Source organism: Aspergillus chevalieri, chromosome 5, assembly GCF_016861735.1.
Source record: "Aspergillus chevalieri M1 DNA, chromosome 5, nearly complete sequence".
NCBI classification, from domain to species: domain Eukaryota; kingdom Fungi; phylum Ascomycota; class Eurotiomycetes; order Eurotiales; family Aspergillaceae; genus Aspergillus; species Aspergillus chevalieri.
In genome coordinates, this window is record NC_057366.1 from 2,352,749 (window position 1) to 2,370,177 (window position 17,429).

Sequence of the window (17,429 nt, forward strand, 5' to 3'; positions counted from 1 at the left end):
AATCATTTCTGTAATAGATCCGTACCAAGGGTTCCGCAAAACATAGGACAACCCAATACCACAAGAGTCGAGCGATTCCCGCTGGGTCCGCGAACGCTGGACTAGAGCCAAAACTGAAAAGAAAGAAAAAGAAAGTAAGAATAATAAAATGAAGATCCAGAATGCAAGCCACTCAATGACCCTGGTTCGAAAAGTTCGACAAGAAACACGGAGACGACAGAGTGTTTCGATGGTGTCCAAGAAAGCCAGGCCTGGCGGTCCTGTCCGCAGCAGAGGGGCGCAATACCAGTTCCTGGCCCCAGTTTTCACCAATACTGCCCAATCTTTTCCTGGAAAAGGTACCGCTGTAGCTATGCTGGTTCCTGGGACGGCGTGGAGTCGCATAGATGTCGACCTTAGACGATGACAAAGTCTCTTCTTCGATAAAGTCGCTTTTTTCGGTACCAAAGGGTGAGATGCTTGTGGTAGGCTTGTTGTCGAGTTGGCTGCTCAAGGGAGTGGATCCAATGGAGAGGTGTTCAATCCCGAATGTGGTCTCTTTGTCCTGGTTGATGCAACCGGTCAACACGAGACTGCACAGGTTGACCATCTCGCATTGGACAGCTTCTTCGAACAGCAAACGCTTTGCGGCTTCCATTGGCCATTCAAACCAGATGCGTCCGTAGGGAGATTCGAGTTCGAAATTGTCCATGGGGAAAGTGTTGGGCAGTTCGGTGGTTTTTTGGTCGTGCAAAGTTCCTTTGGAGATCAACTTCGCGTAGAACTAAACAATACTTGGTAAGAATTAATGCGAGATGCACGTAATAGGGGAGCACCTACCAGAAGCGTATCCTCGTCAAAGTTTGGCATCTTGACCAGCGTATCAAACGGGAACCACTTACCCATATCAGGGAACTTAAGGATTTCGGTAATATCCTCCGAGTTGACGCACAGAGTAAACTTCTGCCGTTCGTTGAACGTAGGGCAATTTAGACCAGCGTAGAGGAGATCGCGCAGCAGTCTCTGATCAAGTCCAATGGTTTTGGTGGTCTTAAGACGAAATACTAAGGATTTGATGTGGCGACTGACCATTTCGAACAAGGTGTTGCGGTCATGGACGGTGTAGAGCGTCGTCGCGTACCAGGGGAACTGCAGTAGGCATATTGTGAGAACAGGTTTTAGGAAGACCTTCAAATTTTGGATGAGGCACTACCTTATAAAGCGTACTAATGGTGGACTCATAGGTACGCTGAGGGCACTTTGCACAGAACGGGGACTGTAAAGCCACCAAAAGGTCAACATGTACCCAACAAGCCAGATGTACCAGTACTTACACGATGCGGTATCTCAGCATGGCGAATGGCACCAAGGATCTCCTCTCCAGTGAAGAAACCCGAAAATCCAGTGGAATAAGGGTCTCTATTCGGGAGAGCGATTGGCATACCATCCTGCCAGGAGACACACTTCGCACGAGGAAAAAGATCTTTCAGAAGCTCGTCTTGGCTGCTTAGCTCCACATAAACGACACGGTTTCCCAGACGAGGAGGACGACCGGTCTCAGCAATCTTGTTAATACGAGTCACGGCTTCCTGAGCATCCTTGGCGGTTTCAAACTCGGCATAGCAGTCCATGGTCTTAGCAGTCGAGCGCTCCATAATGATATGGATGGGGCAGGGGCTGACGAGACGTGCCTGTCGGCCAAGGAACTGGATGATTTCCTGCTTTGTGATCGAATAAGGGATCTATAATGTTGTCAACCACATGCTATGGATAACTTTGAGGGAAGTACTTACGTTGGCAACCTTGACCACTCCCCATTTCTGCGACTGCTGCAGATGGACTGCACTTCCAATAGGCATCGCATTAGGCGAGACAAGCTTGTCCACAGCGTCCACGCCACCAGAAGTTTGAACGATCGAAGTCTCGGACGGATCTTGAGAATCACTCTTAAGAAGCTTGTTCATGAGACTGTCAGAAGCACGAGGGGTCGAAGGAGACAGAATCAACGGCTGTTCACGAGCTGGCATGCGTGGAACCGGCGCAGGGAGAGGAGTAATGGTCGAGTGACGCTGGCGAGGGCGATATGCCGCAAATGCCATGCCTCTCATGGGATGAAAATTAGGGTTCAAGAAGTCATCTCCGGGTTGAGCAAGCAGATCTGGAAATCCTGGGTACTGGTCCTGCTGGTAAGCATAACCAGATATAAAGGGGGAGTATGGATAAGAAGCTCCATATCCAGAAAAGTGAGTATTTGCCTGTCGGTAGGTCATGGTTGATGGTTCGTAGCAAGAGATTTCAGGACTTGGTGACGAAAGTTATGGCAGGTTATAGCAAGAGAAAGAAGAGACAGAAGCGACGAGGACTGGAGCATTGAAATATTGTCTCGCAGGGTATTGTAATGCCGCGGGGTTACAATAGCAAGGAGCAATGCGTCGAATTCACTATTCCCTTATTGTAGCGCCTATTGTCCCTATTGTATTTTCCTCTTGCGGTCTTGTCAATAGCGCTGGAATGGCTGCAGCTCCCTCAGTTTCCAGGCTTTTATTTTCTGTATAATATACCAGTTGCGCCCTAATCTGCTCAGTCAAGCTTTGTCAGAAATAATTCAGGTCAAAGGCCTCACTAATCAAAATGTGGGATAGACATGGTGCAAACGGTTCGCTGCTACTTGCAAAGTCCAGGTCTCGATGGCTGTTCAGTAAAATGAAACTCTTTAGGCCAGGATGAACTGAAATACAGTGAAGTAAGGTAGATGGAGGAAGAAAATTAAAAGAAGCGGTAGAAGGTTCAATCAAAGCAATAAGATATCTGAAGAAAATAATAAGATTGTTTTTTGTTCTACTTGTCTTCTGGAACCAGCTGCTAGAGGTATTTTTCTTTTAAAAAAGCACAGACAGTAACATACCTGACTTTAGTCAAGCTGACCAGCAATAGTTCCTGGCAGTAAGTTACATAAAGATCCTCTGTTCTACAGAATGCTCTGGGAAACCGGCAAAACTAACTGGCTTATAATTAGACAGGACGCCTGCCCACTAGTTGAATTTGGTACAATTATGAACAGGTTGAATTGCAAATTCGAGGTTACGACTTCAGGATCTAAGAGGGAACATAGTAATCTGCTGCGAAATGCATGGTTCCCATTACCAGCCTAGATCACTTGCGCAGAAGTCGCATGCAAGCAACAGAATCGACGCTAGGTTATCATTCGTGGACCAAATAGAGCAGATTGTAGGCAAGTTTAGTCGAACTAGATCGTAGATTAGCGAGGCGCTGGTACGTGCTAGAGCATGACTTCTTACCGGTACGAGGAAAGATTCGGCAACATAACGAGCGCGGGCATTCAACTGAGGTATGTTAGCGTCATTATTCTATCACAAGCATCCAAGCCTGGTATGAAACGTACAAAGAGCTTCATCTCTGAGATTTCCTTATCCACCTCTTCCATGAATTGGATAATAAAGTCGACAAGCTTGTGCTTCAACATGGCTTCGGTGTGGAAGTTGGTGATCAAGAACGAGATATCATAGCCCTGTTGAATCGTCAGCAAAGTCTGTCGCGTCCCATTCAATTGTCCCATACAAACCTTTACTGGCTTCCTCCGCAGGATGAAGAACGATTCCGCGCGCTGCGTTAAGAATCTCGTGAACTTGTGGACAAGGATATGCTCGATTTCATCCGCCTGCTTTATACTGATACTCACACGGACACTGTTGACACTGGGTTCGATAAGAACTTTCTCGTTCTCGTTACGCGAAATTGTCAGGGGATTGAGAAGGAGTTCGGGGGACGTGGCAGCCTCGATTTCCGGCACGTTATGTCGTTCGGACGTTTGCGAAGCGAAGTTAGAAATTGCAAGAGCCGCGGTCAGCGACGAGCGGACACATTGAAGGTATGGGCGCAATGATTGAGACTAAAGGTTGTCAGTGTCAATGTGATTATCGGTTCCTGATATTGAAGCTCACCATGATAGGGGAACGCGGAGGTCCAACAGTGTACTTTGTATTGCAACTGCTACTCCGCTGGCGTGATGACGATACTGCTGATGCGATATAAATGTAGGAATCCGAGTATATTCTGTCAATCACCCGAGAAATAACAAGCCCGCACGATAGTTCAGTCTGGAAAGTAAGATGATAGATAGATAGTATCAATGCTCAACGTAGCTTCAGGAGCCCGAATGGCCGTCCCGCTCGGGGCGGTGATGTCGATGTTGTTTGTTTTATTTGCAGTGTTTGCATGCTCCCTGCCCCACGCCTGCTATGATGATGATCAATCGCCTCTTGTTTATCGTACCTGTCACTCTGCTCAACAAAAGTCCAGTGGCGGCTTGTTAACTCTTTAAACGCTCTGAGAGAAAGACAAATAACCGCAAAATGGCTTCCATTCCAGGTATGCTGTGCTGCTTCTCATGCTTTCCTTTAAGTGACTAACCTAGACCGCTACCGATGTAGTCATTGTCAAGCATCAAGGTAAACGCCACGAGGTCGAGCTCGATCCCTCGTCGAACGGCGAAACCTTCAAGTTCCAGCTGTACTCCCTTACTGGTGTCGAACCTGAAAGGCAGAAGATCTTGGTCAAAGGAGGCCAGCTTAAGGATGATACGCCACTGTCTTCCCTCAACGCCAAGCCGAATCAAACGTTCATGATGATGGGCACGCCCTCTGGAGATGGGACTGTTGCAGATTTGGGGCGTCCTAAGGAAACAATGAAATTTTTGGAGGATATGACGGAGGCTGAGGCTGCAAGGGCAGAGGGAGCCACTCCTTCCGGTTTGCAGAATCTTGGAAACACTTGCTACCTGAACTCGACCCTGCAGACTCTGAGAGGTGTCCCCGAGCTTCAGGATGCACTTCAGAACTATCAGCCCTCGAGCTCCGGTGGATCGTCGCGACTTGGTGATCTCAGCAGCTTTGGTCTGGGCGGTCTGGGCGCCTCTGGGGATCTCACTGCTTCCCTCCGGGACTTGTTCAAGCAAATGTCCGAGACGCAAGAGGGATTCCCGCCGCTTATGTTCCTCAACTCATTGAGAACCGCTTTTCCCCAATTCGCTCAGAAGGACAGGAATGGACATGGTTATGCTCAACAGGATGCTGAAGAGGCTTGGTCGCAGATCTTGGCCCAGCTGCGGCAGAAGCTGATGGTCAAGGAAGGTGAAGGATCTGAGGCCTCTTTTATTGACAAGTATCTCGCTGGACAATTTGATTCGGAGACTGAATGTGATGATCCCGCGGCGAAGCAAGTTGGGGAGCAGCCTACAAAGAGCTCGGATGTCTTCTACAAGCTTGACTGCCATATTGGCAAAGATACTAACCACTTGCATGATGGAATTATGGATGGTCTTGAAGAGAAGATCGAAAAGAACTCGCCAACCCTCGACCGTAATGCGATCTATACGAAGCGATCGCGCGTTTCCCGACTCCCCAAGTACCTGACGGTGCACTTCGTTCGGTTCTTCTGGAAGCGTGAGACTCAGAAGAAAGCAAAGATTATGCGCAAAGTGACATTCCCCGCTGAACTCGATGCTGTGGAGTTCTGTACCGATGAGCTCAAGAATCAACTTGTGCCTGTCAGAAACAAGTTACGCGAAGTTCGCAAAGAAGAAACGGATGTGGAGCGTGCGCGGAAGCGCCAGAAGATTGCCCATAGAGATGAAGAAGAGAAGCGGGCAGTGGGAGCATCCAGCATGGAGCCCATGCAGAAAAAGAAGGCAGCGGAAGAAAGCAAGGAATCCGGAAAGGCAGGTGAGAAGGACACGGAGATGACAGACGTGTACAAGACGGATGCAGAGTATGAAGCAGAAGCGGCCGCATCTATTCTTGCTGCTAAGAGGGAACTTGCTGCCCTTGTTGATCCCAAGGTCGCCGCTGAGTCTGGAACGAACCAGTCCGGTCTTTACGAGCTGCGTGGTGTTATCACTCACCAAGGTGCCAGTGCCGACAGCGGTCACTACACGGCATACGTGAAGAAGCAGCAGAGCAATGGCCGCAGTGAGGACGGAAAGTGGTGGTGGTTTAACGATGACAAGGTCACTGAAGTTGAGGCTGAAAAGATCGAAACACTTTCTGGTGGAGGTAAGTCGATTCCATATATTCCATATGCATGTGAGAAGAGGCTTGGCTAACAAATCCTCTTCCAGGTGAATCCCACTCTGCGCTTATTCTTCTTTACCGTGCGGTTGACTTGCCCACTCCTGAATAATTGTTCATGGACTATGCGGCAGATTGTCGTTGTTAGAGTTTGCAACATAAACTAGGACATACGTCTATTATTATACTTCAATACATAGAAGACATGATTCCCAATTTCTTCCTGGCTTTCTTTGGACATACCAATCCTGGCATGAACCCGTTCGTTTGTTGATTTGTTGGAGAACAACATCAGATATATTTACCTACATGTACTGTGTAGTTGTATCTCGTATCACAGGACAGAAATATTTATGCCGGATACCGGATAACTTTCAAAATGCACTGGTCTTCCGAAGGTATATATGAGCATGGAGAGCTTTAAAAAAAAAAAAATATATTAAGAACCATTGTTATCACGTGATCCTCACGAACCAACCTCGGCATCTCAGTCACATCAACCTCCCCTCGATCGCGATATGCAATTGCTATATGACCACAATGTTCGGCTCCCGCGCAGCACTCCGATCCCAAACCCGCTTCCTCAGCGCACCTACACGCCCCATATCCCGCCTCACCAGCCCCCCGTCCTCTCTCCCAAGACACACAAGCACCGTCACCTACGCGAACGCATCCTCCAAACGCTCAATATGGCTGCGCCGTCTAGCATACGCCACAATATTCGGTGGGCTAGGCATGCTCGTGGGACAGCGAATCGAAGAGAAAGTAGCGGCGCCGCCGGTTCCGGGGTCACTCGAGGATAAGATTGTCATGGAGGAGCTGCTGCGGATATATGAAAGGGCTATTCCGATCGTTATGGAGTTAAGGAGTAATCCGGATTATGAGGAGTCAGATGTTTATCAGAATTATTCTGAGGAGGAGAATAGCCATCGGTTGACGGCTGGGCCGTTGAGGGGGAGTAGGGGGTTAGCTCTGCAGGTTGGTTTCTCTTCCTGTCTGGCACCAGCGCATGCGCAAGCCAGTCGACTACCATTCCGCATTTGCAAAACTGACTAAACAATACAGAAAGTCTTCTACAACCGCAAAGAACAAGAATCTATCAGCGTCGTCTTCCTAGGTGAAGGCACCGAAGGCTGGCCCACAATCACCCACGGCGGCGCCCTCGCAACCGTCATTGACGAAAACCTAGGCCGCGTAGCCCTGCGCAGCTTCCCCGGGAAAACAGGCGTCACTGCAAACCTGCAAGTCAACTACCGCGCACCCGTCTACTCAGGCCATTTCTACACATTCCATTCGAAGTTGGATCAGGAGAGGACTACGGAGAGAAAGGCTTATGTTACGGGGGAGGTTAGGGATCCGTTGGGTGGACTTTGTGTTGAGGCAAGTGCGCTTTTTGTTGTACCGAAGAAGTTGAAGCTTAAGGAGGTTGGGGAGAAGTATTGAGGTTGTTTTGTGGTGGGTACTTATTGCTATGCTGGTATACCCGGCTCTTCTCTTCAATGGGAGAGGCATGTCTTCCAGATTTTTGCTGTTAGCAAAATGTCTGATCAGGCCTTGCAGAACTACTGAAAACATGCCTTCAACGTATCTGGGGCTTCCCACTTATTTTCTTTATACATAATTCGAAATCATCGGGATATACAGGTTCTATGCGAACTTAGTGAAGAATTGGTACTATTGATGTTACTATGTGAAAGGGCCAGAGCATACACATTAGAACGAAGGTTTTCGCCGTTGCAACTAAGTATAGGGAGCATACGATAGAACCTGAACATCTAGCTCACACGACTGATCAGAAAAGTTGCGATTACAATTCTAATGGTATCAATCAACATATCTCGAAATCATTCAACCAAGAAAGGGAGTATGTATTCAGAAAGGCAGTAGAAAACAGCGCCAGACGCCCACACCATGCTCATCATCAGATGCAATAAAGGACTCAGAAAACAGGGGTATAAGTAAAAATTGTGATAAAAGAATACAGAAGAAAGAAAAAGGTTTATGCAACAGGGATATCGACGTGATCATCACAATCAATTATTCTCCACTTGATTCATCGCACTCCTCCTCGGTACAAATGCCGCGGTGCTGTGGGAGCTGGTCGACTTCGATCTCAAGCGTCTATCATCTTTGCGAAATCCCCGAGTCAAACCACCACCCAGACCTCGGGCAAGGGATGCAAAAGGCGATGCTCGCCAGAACTCAACATCCCCTTCTAGTTGTTCATCTCTGGGGAAGTAGTCACCGGATACCCTTGATGAATCAGCCGGACCGCTGCGTGGTCTGTCCAAAGACCTTTCGCGCTCATGACTGGGAGTTGGCGAAGTCCAGGGTACTGGAATCTTAACTGTGATATGCTCAGAGCAAATGCAGCCACACCCACTAGGGCAGGATCGGAACTCCTGCTCCTGTCCGGGTGTTGCAGGTGTCTTTTCTTGGTCGTTTTGGCTCGGGGTCTTCGAGAACCAAGCTTGGTGGCAGCTAAAGCAACTCACATGGCCGCAATTAAGGCAGGGGATAAGCATCCCCTCTATCACCTCTCCGCAAATCACACAAGGGAGGCTGATAGGGAGCGACTGTTTAGGCCTGCAATTTGGACAGGTAACGCTAGTCCCTTCGGAAGGTTTTGCTTCTGCTGCTCCCTCCATTGAAGGTGGCGCTGAAAAGATTGACAACTGAAGGGAAAGGCCACATCTGGAACAATGCCGCTGGATTTCGAGGCCTTGAGTATCCGGGTTGACTCCATCGAAATCCGAGTTATTACGGATCAAGGCCGGAAATGAGAATGATGCTCTAGCACGACGGTAATTCGCATCACTGTCGACAACCCCACCAATTTTGAGGACTTCACTCTGCTGAATTGGTAGTCCCCAAATAGAAAGCAAACGAGAATAGGCTGTACGATACGACCTGTAGAGCCAATCCTTCTTGGGATCCAGAAACGAGTCTTGAGAAGGCCCTACGTTGTCAAAAGCGCCTTGGTTTTTCATGCTGACTCTGAACCTCGCTTGCTGTTTGGGGACAGCTTGGGTATTTTCGCTCCCTGCGTCGGAGTGTGTTTGCGAATTGAGTGCAGTCGGGACCATTAGATGGTCGGTACTGTTCGCCGCGGCCTTCGCGGGAAATGCACCACCGGGCCATGCAATAGGCGCATTGGGACTGCCGTTTGGACTCTGCCTTTTCCTACCAAGAACACTAGTTGGAGGTGAGGCTGATGACGGACCAAACGTGAAAGAGCGAGACAGCGAAGAGGCCAAAACGGAACCGATTCCGGAGCCGCTGCGTGACTGTGATTGCTGATCTGGCGAGGTTGCGATTGAGACATTATGACTTGCATGCTTCCTGTCTGCAGCTATGGCACCTGGACGAGAGTTTGCGGGAGGAGTCGTGCCCGTCGAAAACGTTGGGGAGCTACCACGCCAAGTCTCGCCTGACGAACGGCCAGAATTTTGTGCCGCAGACAAAAGATGACTTTCCTTTGGCGCTGAGCCGACAGGCGTCATTGCTTCTTGGGACTTGCTTTGCGCAGCCGCGATCTCAGAAGGAGCATCCAAGGGAGAAAGAGGCTCCGTGCGCCTGGGTGCCAACCCACCGTGCCCATGTCGATCACGTACAAGATTTCCCTCGTTATTAAATTCGTGAAGAACACACGAGAGCATAGCAACCATTTGTACATCGCCAATGCGCTCGAAGTGATCGAACAGTGCGGGAATCAGCCAAGATCTACCGAATGGATGACTACCCCATTGAAGACCTCTCTCAGCTGCTCCGTTGGGAAGCTGAATTGGATTTAAAGTGTCGAAGCTCATGTCAACAGCGCTATCTTTTCTTCGCGTGAGTCCGAAGAAACGGCGCTGGACAATCTCGGGTTCGAATTGAAAGCCTGGGTGTTGTTGGTTGAGTAGTATCAGCTTCACGAGGCCCCAGATCTGGGCCAGTTCGTGGTATCCATGATCAAGGGCCACCGAAGCATTGTGGGCGCAGACATCCGCACTTTTGCCACAGATCCGATATTTACTCGCAAGTTCGCGTTTCGCGGGTAGAAGGCTGCTAAGATCATGGATTGATACCACCGTCTGCGAAGCTTCGGAAGGCTTGATATGCCCACTGCCACCAATTGACCTTTGTGAATTGTCTGTTGACCGGGGCCTATGAAATCCAAGACTGCCCGCGCTGCGCCATGTCTGAGGAGCCGGGAAACGCGTTTGTAACCCCGATAACATGTCAGATGAACCCGAAGAGCTTGATGATCCGGTGTCCGATTCGTCTGAATATTCTGAAACGCCGTCATCAGTGCTCGCTATGGTACCCGTTATTCGAGGCCCTGGGGAGGCAGCCTGGAGGCGACCAAATCCCTCGAAAACTTTATCTGATCTTGACAGCCTCGTCATCTCCTTGAATCCCAATGTTTCAAGCATGGTTGTCGACTTGTCCTTCTTTGGTGGGAAGAAGCATACTAAGCGACCATCATTTGCCCAGAGCGCACCGCAGGCTTTAGCGACCGGCACCATCACATTGGCATTAACCGGTCTAAGAAGCTCGGAGCTCATTCCCAGGTCTTGGCTATGCGACAGCCCTACTTCGTCTTCATCGCTTGAGTCATCCCCTCCATTGACTGGTGATTTCACTGTCTCAGCAGTTTCTCCTGGAATCCATGCAATGCTTTCTTCCAGGGTGCTTTCGCCCAGAAGATAACGGATAGTCCCTTCAAGACATCCCCTCTTACGAGAAAGATAAGATTCCGCAATGGTTTTTAGATCTGAGACCAACCCAGCACCGAGTTGATCTGTAACGGCTGCTGTTTTCTGAATGTTGAAAGTCGGTACCGACGCCCTGGGGTAATCAACCGGAAACTTGATGTCCGCTTTTATGAAGAGGGATGCACCATCTGCGCCCCACGGTCCATGCAATGATATCGTCGCCTTTCGCTGCCTCACATCGACAGATTCAAAAACAACTTTGCTGAACTTTTCCCCGACGTGCGAAATTTCATCTCCTAGCGTTTCGATGTCCCACCCCGCTATCTTGACGCCGCGCATCCACGCAATGGGATTCGTCTCAGTTCTGACAGTAGTTTTAGCCCGCATGCCAACTCTTGAATCCACATTACCACCCCAAGTACGAGAATATGGCATTGAGATGGTGTTGTTAATCCCAGTGCCATCAGGAAAACGCGGCTGCGAGCCAGCTGATAGACCAGATCCTGTGCCATCAAGGTCTTCCTGGCCATCACGAAAAGTTTTGTAGACTGCACCTGAACGAGTGACATTCAAATTATGAATGAATGATTTCCCTTTCTCGTAGCCAACACGTTTCAAGACATCCGGTTGCACCCTGTGTAAGCGAAGCTCCTTATCTGATCCCCAAGAAACAAGCTGGAATTCCCGGTGATCGGTCTCGTTTACCACCCCTCCTCGAGGTCTCCAAAGAAATTCCTTAACCTGACCCTTGCGCCCTGGAAAGCTATGTACCAAGGGGAGCTCATCGGTTGTTGGACCGGGTTCTTCTCCGGATCTGCGACTGTACAGATGGAGGTCGCTATTGCCCCTTTGCGGCATGGCCAGCACGCCCCATCCAAACGGAGTATTCCTTGCACGCCACACAGGGAATGGAGTCCTGATCAACTTTTCCGGTACGTCGCGTTCCGCGGTATAGTCCCAGAACTTGACAGTCCTATCCAGTGAGCAAGTCACTAAAGCGCCGGGACGTACGCGGTTCCAGTCAACGCCATAAATTTTGGTATTATGCGCTTCGATAGATCGAATCGGAACTGCCCCCATCCTATCATCCCATATTCGGAGGAATCTATCGTGTGAACTTGCGATGACATGAGGGTCTTGTCGATTCCACTTAACCTGGGTAGCCCCAGCAAACCAGTCGGAAAACGTAATAGCCGGTCGTGAGGGCGTTCGTAAATCCCAGCTGTGAACAAAACTATCGACAGAGCATGTTGCGATAACGTCCGGATGATGAGCCGAGAAGTTGATATCGGTTATAGCCCGGGAATGAGCGTGTAATACATGCTCAATGGAATTTTGCGAGGTATTCATAGCCAAGTTCCATACCAAAGCTTTCTGGTTTGATGTGCTCACAACCCAGTAATCGCGAGCGGCGAACGGCGACCACTGAACGTCCGCGACCTCCCATGGCGTATGATGCGGAAGATACCGAGGCGGCGAGTATGGAGAATCAAGATCAATGATATGAAGACCTTCTTTTGACGCGAGCACTACATCTCGTCCACATGGCGATATGGACATGGAACCCACTGGCTGTTCCACATGGAAGGTGCTGTCCTCGCCAAATGTTGGACTTTCGAAGGCCGATGTCAGAGGCCTGGGCTCCATTGAGTTGGACATGGCTTCTGATGGGAAGCCGAGATTTTCTTTGGGGAATGCCTCCACACCTTGCTGCTCAGCTGTTGTCCAGGAGTTCCCCGGAGGATAGCCGGGTCTCTCCAAATATCATGTAAAGAGATGGTGGAAGATGATACAAGAACCCGAACGATGCTCGCATTTCAATGATACTTATGGAATTGTTGTCGACTATGTGAAATGCAAGGACCCGACGCTGTCGCTTGCGCGCATTGCGAATTCGAGAAACCAATCGGATAAGAACTAGACCGGGAGGGATAAATTACTCGTTGGGGGTGCAGCTAATGCAGAAACAATCCAATATTAGCCGGTACATATAGATAAAGGAAGGGTTGTCCGTATAAATAGTACAAGTTCTATTGGGGATCTAGCGACTTACCTCCACAATGAATTCGACGTCTGTGCAGATGATCTATACGGAGAATATAGATTATGGATCTCTCCGCCGAAACGAACCTAGGTTGCTGTGGAGAGAGCTGTTGAAAAAGAAAAGATCACAGGCTGCACTCGAGGTCTGTGTCGCTCTCCGTACAAAATACGGCAGGCGGTGAAGGACCCTGACGCAGCCCCCCTCTGGTTACATAAGACGACGTCGAAGAGCATCCCCAATGGTAACAACCGGAGAAACTTAGACTTTGCCTTGGTCGTTCTGGTGGTTTAAGCACACGACTTTGCTGGAAAGACGCCACACATTTGTGGCTTGAATACTCTTACATTTTTTTCATTGCGTCAAAAGGAAGGAAATTCCACCAGACCTTAAGGGAATCATACACCCCACCTCGCGCGGACTACGATAAGAAGATGGCGTTGCCAAAGAGAATCGTGAAGGAGACCGAGCGTCTTATGGCAGAGCCGTAAGCTATCTGCAATTACGGTTTCTTTGCTATAAGCGATTGCTAATGAATCGCCTTCCTTTAGGGTCCCTGGTATCAACGCCGTGCCTCACGAAGAGAACCTGAGATACTTTGACGTTTCGATTCACGGACCCGTACAGTCTCCCTATGAGGGTAGGAATTTCTCCGCTATAACATATCTGCTGGGATATCCTATAACACTTTCTCGCAACAGGTGGCATTTTCCGCCTCGAACTGTTCCTGCCGGATGATTACCCCATGACTCCTCCCAAGATCCGATTCTTGACCAAGATCTACCACCCCAACATCGACCGCCTTGGACGTATCTGCTTGGATGTCTTGAAGAGTGAGTACTGCTGGGTTCAAATATGGTTTGGGATCTGGTCAATTAACACTATTTAAAGACAACTGGTCGCCTGCTCTACAAATCCGCACAATCTTGCTCTCGATCCAAGCCTTGCTTGGTGCACCGAACCCGGACGACCCTCTCGCCAATGACGTTGCTCAGCGCTGGAAGGAGGATGAACCAGCTGCTATTCAGACTGCAAAGGAGTGGACGAGAACACATGCTATGACTTAAAATGTTGGAAGCAAAAGTTTCAATCAACCCTGTTATGACGAAAATACGAATTACTCAGTGACGAAGTGACTATGATGGGGCGATTACCGTGTCTATAGACTTATTCTTTTGCTTTTTGGCAGGCAAGCTGCTCTGCTACCTACGTTCTCAGTCTTCTTTTGAACTGGAGAGCATTTATCCTCTATCTTGTATATAGCGTTCCTAACACTTATTTCATAACATACAGCAGCGCCAGGGCTCTCATGCTTATTGTCCTCGTCGGCGATTAGATTTTTATAGGTCAACAGGACAATTGGTCCTTTTCATGAATTGACCACGAATTTTAATCGACTTTGACAGAATAATCGTGAGTAGACAGTGATTTCCTGATAGGATTGTAAGACCCCGATGTAGAGACAATACAGTTGCATCTGAGATTGATTTACATCACGCTAGCTTAATCATTCACTATCCCAGTATATTCGCCAAGCTCATTTTTGAAACATTTGCAATATGCATCCCCAAATATCTCCAAGAAAAGGCTTTCTGATGTCTTGACCTCTACCCACAGCAAGCTACTTCCTTGTTTCAACGATGAGTTTGAAGATTTCCAACGATGTTGAGGACGGAGATTCTTGTGAGCAGTCACTTGAATATACATTTGAGTCTTCGGCGTTCTCAGATTCCAACAGCGATGACGATCAACACATAGAGGGGGAACTAAAGTAAGCAATTCCCTAATACTTTCAAAGAAAAAAAGAAATAGGATTCCAAGCTAAAAGGACAGTCTTTTAGGTCCACGGCCGATACGAACGAGACGAACTCCATTGATCATAGTCTAGGCCTTGACAGCTCTTCCGACGTCACAGCTAAGCCGCTCGAGGACGTTTCTCACTCGAAGGATGGGAGATACGAGGACCCGTCACCTCCAACTAGCCCCAAAAGCCCTGGAAGTCCCGGATCAGAGACCACGAACAAGACAAAGGAAAGAAGAAAGCGCAATTCCTTTCTGAAGAGATTTACCGTGTTCGCTGGCGTTCCGGGACAAACGGCAGTCAGCTCTCAGCGATCTAGTTTGCACTCGCTTACTGGTTTTGGAGACTTTCGGCGATTTTCGTTGGCTAGTTCTGTCAGCTCTCAAGCTACTGAGAAGAGCGATGCGACTTATAAGTCGTCTGGTTCTCATGGCAGGCTTTCAAAGTACATCAGTTCATTTAGCGGTATGTTGCTCTTGAATATCAGCCCGAACAATCGAAGAAGCTAACAGATTCGGTTCCAGGAGACACTGCATTTCCTAATCTCGACTTCTCGGAAACAGTATCTGGCCCCAGTCAATCCTTAAAAGATGGTGAGTGCGAGGGGATAGCTCATATGTTAGTTATGATGCACTAATATCTTGCTAGGTAAAACAGAGGACGAACAGGCGATTTCCTTCCAAAAGAAGGTAAACCGTACCCATCTCACACCTAACCAACCAACTCCCACTAACAACTCCAACAGCTCAAGCACATCCGCGAAATCACTGGAACCCAAGTCGCTCTCCGCGCCGAAGAAGACCCCGACTCCCCACAACGACCCAACGACCCGAGAATGTGGCACACGAAGAATCTAAGATGCGCCTCCTGCATGGGAGCCTGCGCGGTTTGCAATACTGCGTGCTGCATGTACGAGGCTGGATGTCGCGCGAAGAAAGATCCAAGTTCGGGTGCTTTCAAAGCTGCTCAGGCTGAGAGGATTGTTTTGAATATTGAGGCATTGGGGTCGCATGTTCGGGATAACACGACCTTCATTATGTGTACCTTGGGAGGGGGTTGTGGGCGATATGTCTGCCCGGAGTGTTGTGGGATTTGTATCAATGTGGCTTGTCGGGATGTCCAATGCAAGGTATGTACAATGGCTTCCTCGTTGTATCTGGATTGCTATCACTTGATATGGATATTGACCTGGCTGTATAGGAATGTAAGCCTGAACCCTGGGGCCCTTGCGACTGGCATGATGAAGGTATCACGTTTTTGTGATAGAATTTGTCTGACAGCCTAATAATAAAACCAAGAAATAAGAGAGAGAAAGGTCAATAGTACTGAGGAGGGAGACGTGAGGGCTACCGAAATAGCACACGTATCTGCCCTACAGGGCGGACAAGGTACATAGTCCCAGCAGCAAATGAATTCCAGCGTCAAGTAAGCATTATAAATGTACTTTAACTCTTAATTAAATCCAATTATAGAAAATAATTGATATCCCATGACCTTCTACTCTAGTTGCCGCTCCGGGAGACGATTCGGCCAACCAAGGGCAGCCGAGATCACGTGTTGCACTTTAGCGAGGCTCCGCACCGCGCACCAACAATTGTGTCAGTCTCACGACCAGGTCGCCGCAGAGACCGATTCGACTCAACCACCCAACGCCAACCGACAACAACTCGTCTCGACCGGCTGCGCATCACCGACAACCAAGATGCGTACCTACGACGATTCTTTCAGCGGTCAGAAGATCTACCCTGGAAAGGTGTGTTTGTGCCCTCCCCTGGGCAGGCAGGCCCGTCGAAGTCATTTATCGATGACCCGCCACGATGCTGCATATCGAATCGAGACAAACGAATTCGCCGCCTACCTATACGTTTACTTGAGAATGGCTGGTTAACGGGAATATTCTTCAAAATTATAGGGTAAGCTGTTCGTCCGTGGCGACAGCAAGATCTTCCGCTTCCAGAACGGAAAGTCCGAGTCCCTTTTCCTCCAGCGCAAGAACCCTCGCCGGTTATCCTGGACTGTTCTCTACCGTCGCCAGCACAAGAAGGGTATCTCTGAAGTCAGTACCGTCCAATCCCTTTTCGTTTGAGAGTTTCGAGTTGTTTCCGAGAAGAGGGGGACAAGGGAATCCGTCGACGAACAGCGACCGTTTCATACCGACACAGATGAAGATAAAAGATTATGTTGGATGATAGGGGAACAGGAAACAACAAAACTGCGATATGGAGACAGATGCTGACCGGTGGTTTTTCAACTTGAACAGGAAGTTGCTAAGAAGCGCACTCGCCGTGTCGTGAAGTCCCAGCGTGCCATTGTCGGTGCCTCTCTCGATGTGATCAAGGAGCGCCGCAACCAGCGCCCCGAGGCCCGTGCCGCCGCCCGCCAGGAGGCCATCAAGCAGGCTAAGGAGAAGAAGGCCGCTTCCGAGAGCGCTAAGAAGGCTGAGAAGGCCAAGTCCGCCGCCGGTGCCGCCAAGGGTGGTGCTAAGCAGGGTGGTAAGAAGCGTACTTAAAAAAACGGTTTAGGCTTGGGCTGGGTGTTCTTTTTTCCATTTTAGTACAAGAGAATCTCATGTGGTTGGAATTCTATGATACTTCTCCCGGAGCTGAGAGATTTGTTTTTTTCCTAAACAAAATCGTTTACAACAGTTCGGCGTACGATGTGAGCGAAGGGTTTCTTTGCGAATGAAACTTCCCGCTCGGCTTTCAGGCTGTTTCTATCACTACGCCATGGTTTATAGCCAAGAAATGGAAAAGAAAATGTGGTAATGTCTGTTATCGATTGAGTCTGTAGTACTACGCGACATAGTTCAATTGCGAGTGTAG

General features: G+C 49.0%; 6 protein-coding genes across 6 annotated transcripts; 4 read left to right on the top strand and 2 right to left on the bottom strand.

The window, feature by feature from the left end:
• Positions 1-3,217: 3,217 nt before the first annotated feature.
• On the bottom strand, positions 3,218-3,944 carry ARC19 (actin-related protein 2/3 complex subunit 4 family protein; the record flags this gene model as incomplete). The annotated part of the gene is made up of 5 exons (XM_043280591.1): positions 3,218-3,226; positions 3,279-3,323; positions 3,383-3,508; positions 3,563-3,889; positions 3,942-3,944. The coding sequence occupies 5 exons, from the start codon at positions 3,942-3,944 to the stop codon at positions 3,218-3,220; spliced, it is 510 nt and encodes a 169-aa protein (XP_043138155.1).
• A 408-nt stretch (positions 3,945-4,352) lies between these two features.
• On the top strand, positions 4,353-6,177 carry UBP6 (ubiquitin-specific protease UBP6; the record flags this gene model as incomplete). The annotated part of the gene is made up of 3 exons (XM_043280592.1): positions 4,353-4,368; positions 4,431-6,050; positions 6,116-6,177. 3 exons carry the CDS (start codon positions 4,353-4,355, stop codon positions 6,175-6,177), a joined length of 1,698 nt encoding a protein of 565 aa, XP_043138156.1.
• Positions 6,178-6,596: 419 nt separating this feature from the next.
• On the top strand, positions 6,597-7,508 carry ACHE_50833S (PaaI family thioesterase; the record flags this gene model as incomplete). The annotated part of the gene is made up of 2 exons (XM_043280593.1): positions 6,597-7,043; positions 7,131-7,508. The coding sequence occupies 2 exons, from the start codon at positions 6,597-6,599 to the stop codon at positions 7,506-7,508; spliced, it is 825 nt and encodes a 274-aa protein (XP_043138157.1).
• A 590-nt stretch (positions 7,509-8,098) lies between these two features.
• Positions 8,099-12,424, bottom strand: ACHE_50834A (Mtc5p; the record flags this gene model as incomplete). Its single annotated transcript, XM_043280594.1, has 1 exon — positions 8,099-12,424. One exon carries the CDS (start codon positions 12,422-12,424, stop codon positions 8,099-8,101), a length of 4,326 nt encoding a protein of 1,441 aa, XP_043138158.1.
• An 816-nt stretch (positions 12,425-13,240) lies between these two features.
• UBC13 (E2 ubiquitin-conjugating protein UBC13) lies at positions 13,241-13,873 on the top strand (the record flags this gene model as incomplete). The annotated part of the gene is made up of 4 exons (XM_043280595.1): positions 13,241-13,293; positions 13,358-13,446; positions 13,508-13,639; positions 13,698-13,873. 4 exons carry the CDS (start codon positions 13,241-13,243, stop codon positions 13,871-13,873), a joined length of 450 nt encoding a protein of 149 aa, XP_043138159.1.
• A 573-nt stretch (positions 13,874-14,446) lies between these two features.
• On the top strand, positions 14,447-17,116 carry RPL24 (60S ribosomal eL24 domain-containing protein; the record flags this gene model as incomplete). Its single annotated transcript, XM_043280596.1, has 8 exons — positions 14,447-14,577; positions 14,648-15,072; positions 15,132-15,200; positions 15,256-15,296; positions 15,353-15,736; positions 16,211-16,360; positions 16,520-16,663; positions 16,868-17,116. The coding sequence occupies 8 exons, from the start codon at positions 14,447-14,449 to the stop codon at positions 17,114-17,116; spliced, it is 1,593 nt and encodes a 530-aa protein (XP_043138160.1).
• Positions 17,117-17,429: the final 313 nt, after the last annotated feature.